The sequence below is a fragment of the Chaetura pelagica genome, unplaced genomic scaffold (assembly GCF_000747805.2).
Source record: "Chaetura pelagica isolate M959 unplaced genomic scaffold, ChaPel_1.0 scaffold117, whole genome shotgun sequence".
NCBI classification, from domain to species: Eukaryota; Metazoa; Chordata; class Aves; order Apodiformes; family Apodidae; genus Chaetura; species Chaetura pelagica.
The window spans coordinates 7,674,000-7,682,284 of record NW_009954185.1 but is presented as its reverse complement, the minus strand read 5'-3'; the positions used below and the strand labels follow the sequence as shown (position 1 = coordinate 7,682,284).

At 43.5% G+C, this 8,285-nt stretch overlaps 1 protein-coding gene across 1 annotated transcript; it reads right to left on the bottom strand.

Moving 5' to 3' along the window:
• Window positions 1–2,646: 2,646 nt before the first annotated feature.
• Window positions 2,647–8,083, bottom strand: BCL2L14 (BCL2-like 14 (apoptosis facilitator)). Its single transcript, XM_010003024.1, has 5 exons — window positions 7,675–8,083; window positions 5,506–5,898; window positions 4,497–4,564; window positions 3,438–3,710; window positions 2,647–2,688 (listed from the first exon to the last, which is right to left on the bottom strand). The coding sequence occupies exons 1-5, from the start codon at window positions 8,081–8,083 to the stop codon at window positions 2,647–2,649; spliced, it is 1,185 nt and encodes a 394-aa protein (XP_010001326.1).
• Between the last annotated feature and the right edge of the window lie 202 nt (window positions 8,084–8,285).

Sequence of the window (8,285 nt, the reverse complement as noted above, 5' to 3'; positions counted from 1 at the left end):
GCAGTAACACCCCAAATTGGCCCCATAGGGTCTTACAGCTGGGCACAGAAAAAGAAGTCTTGTGAGAGATTGACATAAAATGAAGACATGGCCACTTGCCCTCCCTCACATCCCTTCCACTTCCTAATGTACCCAAAATGTGTGTATTTGTCTCCTGCTAGTTTAGTCATCACAGATTGCAAGAAGAGAGCAAGACGGAGACTGGTTGAGCCAGTAGTAGAGGTTTCTTGATTCATCCCAGGCAGCAGCAGTGGCAACAGCTCGATGATCAGCCTTGCTGACTGCTCTTAGAATAAACCAAAGCCACTGTTCCAGCGAGGAGGCTACCACAGATCCCTGCCATAAAAGGAGTAGATTGCTCTTAAAATCTAACTGATGCAAATGGCAAATATAAGAATGGCTAAATAAGAAACAGCTCACTTGGCTGGTTTCCTATGCTGGCCCCAACTGCTACTGAAAAAAATCCCTCTTAACAACCCAGAGAAAAATAAAAACCAGCTGAGTATCTTTTCTTAGATGGCTATTTTTCACATTCCCGTTCAACACTGTCCTATTTTGCTGTTGGCTCCATTCTTGGCATGAAACTGGCCCTGAGGTACCAAAATGGGGAGGAGGGACAAGTGTGGGCTTAGGGCTCCTAAACCTTCAGCTGGAAAACCACACTCACAAGCACAGAATTTGCTAAATAGCAGACTGTTACTCAAGCAGAGAAAAATTTTTAAGTGACTTCCATAAGGCAGTGCCCAACTAATGGCAAACTGGTGTATACGAGCAGACTGAGCCTAGTCTTAGTGTAGCTAAAATGAAACCAGATTTGGTTCTTCAGAGCCAAGATCTAGCTAACAAGCCTGCCCTAGAAACCAATCAAATTTATAATAAATCAGCAGCCTCCAATGTGTGGGAGGGTGCAACACCTCATAATTATTTTTTCCACAGGAAAAAGATGTTGGAGAAGGAGACGGAAGTAGATTAACAACATTTTTAACTTTCGGGTAAGTGCTTGCCTCTCTCCCACAAATCATCTCCCCTTTGGGGACATCTAATTGATCAGAAGGAGTGAATGTTCATAAAAAATAAGGGAATCTCAGATTTACAATCTAGAGATATATCAGGTATTTCCCAGGTCTTTTGAAGAAGGAAAACAAAGGTAACTCATATCCAAGTTCTCTTCCTTTTGTTTCACACGTACATGTCCAAACAGAGGCAGAATTTGCTGCACATGAAAGTTTCAGGTTTATTAGAAAAATACTTGATCTTTGACAGCATTGCATATCTTACACATCCACTTAAAATGCTTTTTATCACTTTCATTCAAATCCATGATTTGTTAATAACTTCTTTATGCAACTTTGTAGTACAACGTACTTGTACACACAGAAGGAGTACCCATAACAGAAGGACATCTTACTGAGGGGCAGAGACCCACTTCAGGAAACAATACCTGTTTGTACTGGAAAATCACAGAAAAAAATGTCATGGTTTTACAGATTCAGCAGATGTTCTGACTTCCCTCTTTCTCCACTGGGGATTTGTGGAGGACGTAAATCCAAAAGTCATCAAATAAATGGGCCACAAACCAAGCCTCAAAATCACAAATAGTTTCACTGGCATCCGTTTCTACTCTAAATGAAGCACTGTTACTCCTTCCACTGCCACACAATCAAGAACTCTTACCAGATCACTTGCTTTCAATGGCTGAAGGGCAAGTTCAGTTTATGGAGAAATCCCTGAGATTACTCATAGAACTGAGCTCCTTTTGAATAAGGAAGAAAACTGATGCAGTAGGATAAGTACAAATTTCTTGGACTACAAAGCTCTTACAATGTGTGTATCTTCCAAATTAATGGACAAAATAATGCTGTAAAAGTCAACATCTATTGCACTATGCTTTGAAGGGTTTTAAACCAGAAGACTTCAAATTAAAAACATCTGTAGGTAGATCAAGCCTATTTTCTAAGAGCATGGGGAATGCACTGGTAACCTTCATTAACCTTTCTCAGTCCCTTTCTGAAGTATAAAATGGCATCAGTACTTTGGAGAACCTAATCACAGAGAGAGGAAACTGATAGCAGTGTGTGAAGTATATTTTCTAACAAGGAACTGGATTTTGTAACAGATAACACTATGAACCACACAAAGATGGCAGCATTTGTCTCACTTGGTTAATGGTTGATCACAGTCCGGTGGTTCTTGATTGCATACTTTGATGTTTTTCCTCCTGTTTGCACTTTAACATCCATTCATATGAGCAGAGGCAAGCATCTCTACTCAGAAAGGTACCTAAAATTACTACGTGTGTGTCTGAATGCTCCAGGGGAGTTGGAGGTGCCTTGATAAACACTGATAAGCACTTTAACATCCATTCATAGGAGCAGAGGCAAGCATCTCTACTCAGAAAGGTACCTAAAATTACTACGTGTGTGTCTGAATGCTCCAGGGGAGTTGGAGGTGCCTTGATAAACACTGAACACTTCTACATCAATACCAACTTTAGGGAAGTGTAATTCCATCCATCAGAGTTAGCTGTGTCACGCTCCAACCTTCCACAGAAACACTGAAATGCTAATAATTCTGGCATTGGACTGTGGTAAGATCCTGTGTGTTTCTTAATTGAAGGCTCACACACCCTGAAGAATTCAGTCATGATTACTCTACTTCTTCCTCATCCGGTGAAGTCAAAGCCTTCTCCTGTAACATAGAAAGAAAACTTGATTTAATTATAAAATTACAAAAGCAATTATAAAAGTAATGTGGACTGTCATCCTAATTTCAACCCTATAAGTAGCTTTGCCAGTAGAATTTTCTGAGCTCACATGGTATCTATTCTGATGGACACAGGCTGTACAGATGCCGAACATTTCCATTCATTTCATGAAGCACAACAGGACCAGGATCTCCGTTGCATGTGCCTGCCAGCAAGTCCAAGTTACAAAGTGCAGCACCTCAGCACCACTGCTGGCAATAGGGCACCTGGCACAACTGACCTGGAAAGAGGGATACGAAGATAAAAAGATGCCTTTCTGTAGAAGGAAAGCAGAGACATGCCACACACCAAGGGCAGAACTGCTGAACTACAGTGCTGCCCCCAGAACCTGCTGACAGCAGATCTCTATGGAGAATTACAAGATTAGGGCAACTGTGAAGATTCCTGGTGTTTCTCCCAGACCTCAGCTTTTTGTGGTGGAGGGACTGTGCCAGGAATGGAGTTTGATACTCAACAACCCTCCATGAATGTCTCCTATTGACTTTTGGACCTACGTAAAGAAAAGACTTGCAGCATAGGTGACGTTTTGTTGCAAGTCATCCCACAGCTGGAGAACACACTGTGTAAAAGAATCTGCAGTTTGGTTTGGGTTGTGTTGGGCTCATGTTGGTTCTTTGGTGTTGCTTCAAGGTGCCTTAGGCTGTACACAAGTCAAGAGAGGCAAAATGCATACCCAGCCACCACGGTCCTGAATCCATGGCTTGAAATGGTCTATGAGGTACTTGTATCCAAAGCCCAAGACCAGGTTCATAGGATGGTAGTCCAGAGCAATAAGTCTGGTGGTGACTTCCATTGTAAAGGCAACTTTTGTGCATTGCAGTTGGTCTCCTGGCTTAGTTGTTGAATCTGCTACGACACCCTTCAGGAACAAATCAGTGATCTTCTTGAAGAAGGGGTAGGAGAGCATCTCATTAAAATGCTGATATAAAACCTTGTCTTTTTTGATCTGCAAATAAGAATAAGGAGTGGTTAAACTGAGCCACTTTTGTTGGTATTTTTTCCCCATCCTGTTAGGAAAAGAGAGCATCTCTAAGTAATACATGCAGTGTAGTCTAATTATGGTGGTGAAAGCAAGAGATGACACACAAGCCTCACGCTTCACAGCAAAGCTGTTCCTTCATGTTCTGGAGGTGGCTTTAAGTTCTTTGCATTTGGATGAGAAAGCAGAGAGAGAGGGAAAGCAAAATAAGTATGACATTGATACTGAGACCTGCAGGTAAGGTGCCATGGGAAGACAGGAGTGAGAGGGTGGTAGGAAAGGCCAAGGTTATAAGAAGCATGGCAACAGCTGCCATGCTAGGCTCCATTTTCTCTGTCATGGACTTTGTGATGCTGCTTATTTGGGTACCCCTACAGCAACACTCAAAGCTGTGGAGTTTTCCTCCCTCCACTGGGAACAACTTGTATGCCCAATTTAATGCAAACACAATAGTTTCTCAGAGTCAGTCAAGTGGTCAATGTGCCATGAAACTCAATGGGAATGAGGAAATGGACTCTTTAAAGAGCACAACATTTTTGTTGCCTTATTCCCACATCCTAACAGAGCTCTCTGCCAGTCCTCTGGTCTTAAGAAAGATATCAGGATGAATGGTGAAGGTTTCAGAAAGCCCTAAATGTGGAAAGAGTTCAGGATAGAGACAGGGAGAACTAGGTTACAAAACATTCACTCCCAAGAGAAGTGTGATCTCTTCCTCACACTCATGCCTGTGTAGCTCCTGAAAACAGGAGTTACCTCTTTGTCTAGTCGATCCCCTTCTTGTATCAACAGTGAAACTATTTCTTGAATTATCTTGTCTTCATCTGTTAAAGAAAAGTGTAACATAAATATCACAGCCTTCTAGGAGGATCCAGATAACAAACTACAGGAAAAGCCTTTGTGTGAATTAATTATGGAAACAGCTGCTATTTTGTTGCAAAAGCACAGTGTTGTGTATCCAGGCTTTAAGAAGAAGCTCACTGTTCTAGTCTGTGTAAGCAATGCTATTTCTCCATCTGCCCAATCTTTTGCTTCAGTTAAGAATCTAGCAAAGAGCAGGGCCTTTAACATCCCACTCCCAGCCCTTTGGACTTTGAGGTATGGCTGATAACAAGCCAGAACAAAGGAGGAGCTAGAGGAAGTCCACAAAAATGGACTTAACATTAGGGGGGTAAAAAAAAATAAATCCCCTCATAATTACCAATTTCTGCAGCTCATGAGGACAAACTCTAGGCTTGCTGGGTTAAAATGGCAAGATCCCTCTTGTCAGAAATCCCCAGAAAGTCTGCACTAAAACTTTAAGTCTCTGCAGACCTTATGGAAGACAAGCAGGTCAGACTTCTAACAGATGGCTGAGCAGTGTTGACCCATCACTGAAGAGGGATTGACTAAGACATTATTGCCCCAAGGACTTGTCTTCAGTCTTAGAGCTGTGGTGTATTACTCTGCTCCCAGCTCTGGCACTCCTACCACTGATCTTTCATCTTATGTCCCTTCACCTTCATCCTACTTTTCTCATGTCACATCTCCTTGGATCTTTAAGGATGCTCCTTCTAATTGCAGTAGCAGGCAGGACTTGTTAGCAGACTGCAAGAGCAGTCCCTGAAATGTGGGCAACAGAGCAAGAAACCAGCAGAGTAAAATTCCCTCTTCACAGTCTCTTACTGCCAAAGTCCCGAGTGCTTCCCTAGATCTGGAGAAGATGGCTCAGTGTGCAATCCCAACCTAACATACTGCCTGTGAGTGTGAAATTCCTCACCCTTACCACGTTCTTTGCCCTCACTTCCACCAGGAAGATTGTCATCATCATCTTCCTCACTTCTGGCATCAAGTGTCCTGAATGACACATCTGAAGGAGTTTCCTGGGGTCTGGAAGTAACAAGCTTGACAAGCTTGTCTGCAATGTGGCTGACATCTGCTGTTTCACCTGATTGGGAAAGAGGGTGGGAAAGAAAGGAGGCAATTAATCTTTCCAGGAAATAATTCAGTGATGTACTTGTTTCTCCCTGAGGTGGAAGTGCCCAGAGGATACTGAGAGACACATTTCCCCATGCTGGGGCTTTGCTATTGCTTAAGCTCAGCTGATAATAATTTGGAGAGACAAGTGACATGGTACTACCCCTTTCTGCTCTCTGAGCAGCAGCTAACTGCACAGAGGCTGTACAGAAGCAAGTGTGAGTGCAGCTCACTAGTGTACATCCTTGCAAGCCAGAAGCACACCATGTATTAGGATATGTAAGAGTATTGCTCTATAGGACAGTGAATCTTGGACATTACTACTAGAGTGGTATTACCCATGATTAGTTCAGCCATAGGTCCAGACTCAGAAATTATGCTCTATTTGAATTCTCTTTCCTTGTTCCCACAGGCTAATCCTGAGCAATGGAGAAGCAGAGTTCAGTTCACAGGCAACTCTATCACAAATATGTATTGTATCCTTGAGACTGTTGTGTTAAGCAGACATGAATATTGGGAGAATTCAGCAACCAGACTGGCTTTATCCACCTTGTGTAATGACCCTGCTCAGAACTCTCACCACCTGAAGGCATCACTCCATGAGGGGCCTACAACAGGGATCCTGCCACAACCAAGAGACCAGGAGGAGCTATTGCAAGGTTCATCTAAAAGGGGCTCTTCCTTCCAATTTGCCTCACAGACCCTGGGATGTAAAACTCCATCTCCCCACCACCACTGCCAAGTGGTAGCTCTTGTGTGACCAGCAGACATCAAGACCAGCTCAGCAGCAGCCTGACCCATAACGTTCACAAGCAGAGTTGACTGTGAGGGTAGCAAGGGCTAATGCAGCCAATAAAAATTGCATTTCAAGGCTGGTTAATCAACCCATAGACATGTCCATCCCCTCATCTGCCTCCAGAGCTTATCAGGGTGCTGCTAAACTTCTAGGAAGGGATCAGGCTGTTCCCAACTTTGAAAACCTAAGACTGAGCAACTGGGTTTAAACTGCACAGGCCTTCAATTTAAATGGCTAATCCCCAAAAGCAGCCCCATTTTCTCCAGAATGGCCTGGCCAAGCTTGCCAATGTAAGTGCTAGCAGTGTAAGTGACAAACAATAGTGTTTTAGGAATTGTTCCTGCAATCTGCTGAAGGGCAGATAAAGCTTGGATTTGAAGCCAAGGAGCAGCCCTGGGGAGGCTGACACCCAGCTTGGGGAGGCTTGGCCTTGAGGCCATGCTGCCATCAGTGCTGCAGGGAGCATGGTTCTGGGGGCTGGGGTACAAGACTTCTTTTAATGGATGGGATCCCTAGATGTTGGAGATATTACAGCCACCTATCACCTCTTTTTCCAGCACATGGGAGGGCACATTCAGACTTAGTAGAATACCAATGTGTAAAGGAGACTTAAGTAACTCTGGAAGACTGCTTTCAGTTAAGATACATGATGGGGATATGAGAAGTGGCCCACAGACATGGACCACTCTGTGCTCAAGGCTGGCTACTGCCAACTGCTTGGCACCAGAATTTCAAGCACCAAGAATTTCACTTCTGTCTTTAAGGGGGAAATATTTATTGCATTATAAAGATTCTTGACTGTGCCTTCAAACAACTTTCTTCCTTGATTTTAGTGTGGAAGTCTTCAGTCTGACTGGTGTCTTATGTTTTCTTTCTAACCAGGTATGAAAAAGAAGAAGCCAACACCTGGGAAAAAAAAACAACAACTTGAACAATTACAAGAGCCTTCTCACCATATGATGGAAAACAGAAAAGCCAGTCACAAGCATGAATCATTTGTGTGCAGGCACTACTGAAGGTCTGGCAATGAGCCTTCTGAACTGAAAATGAACAGAGTTAGCAGAGAGGTGGCCACAAAGTGCAAGAAACCACCTTTCTCCTGCCTTTCCACAGGCCACCAGCTGTTTAAGCTGTTTAGAGAGATTTAAAGACAAACAGCAAAAGGAAAGAACTAAGGCATACTTGTCTGATGCTGAGATGTCTCTTCAGAAGGCCCCTGAAGCTTCAATACTCCTGACATGGGTGTATCGTCCACTTCCTCACTTACTCCACTGCAGCGAATCCATGTGTGGAATGGATAAGTACTAGGTTTTTGTTTTGGTTGCTCTTTGCTCTGCTTTTTCACCACGCCACCCTCATAAACTGCTCTTGGGATTGGTCCATCTGTATCCCTTTGATGGGCCAGCTTTACTTTTCTTTTTGTTAAGGGTGATGGTTTCCACACATTAGCCTCGTTTTCCAGGAGTGTTCCATATTTCCTGACAGACAACCGCCGCTGGGCATAGGCCATCAGGATCTTGTATTCTATGCTGCCTCGCTCATCATCTCCCAGAGATATTTCTTCCATCCTGACAACATGTGGCGATGCCATCTTGGTTCCTGCAAGAGAAGATAGTGATAGGACAGGGGGTGATGGTTTTAAACTGAGAGAGTGGAGATTTAGGTTAGATATTAGGAAGCAATTCTTCACTATAAGTGTGCTGAGTAACTGGAATGGGTTGCCCAGGGAGGTTGTTGATGCCCCATCCCTGGAGGTTTTTAAGGCCAGGCTGGATGAGGTTTTGTGCAACCTG

What these genes read in the sequence shown, in the direction of transcription:
- BCL2L14 (XM_010003024.1), bottom strand. Translation starts at nt 8,083, where the DNA reads ATGGCATCGCCACATGTTGTCAGGATGGAAGAAATATCTCTGGGAGAT. An exon ending in GACATCTCAGCATCAGACAA is followed by an intron (nt 5,899 to 7,674) that starts GTATGCCTTAGT and finishes GCTTCTGTACAG; the next exon opens with CCTCTGTGCAGTTAGCTGCT. An exon ending in TTCAGGACCGTGGTGGCTGG is followed by an intron (nt 2,689 to 3,437) that starts GTATGCATTTTG and finishes TCTATGTTACAG; the next exon opens with GAGAAGGCTTTGACTTCACC.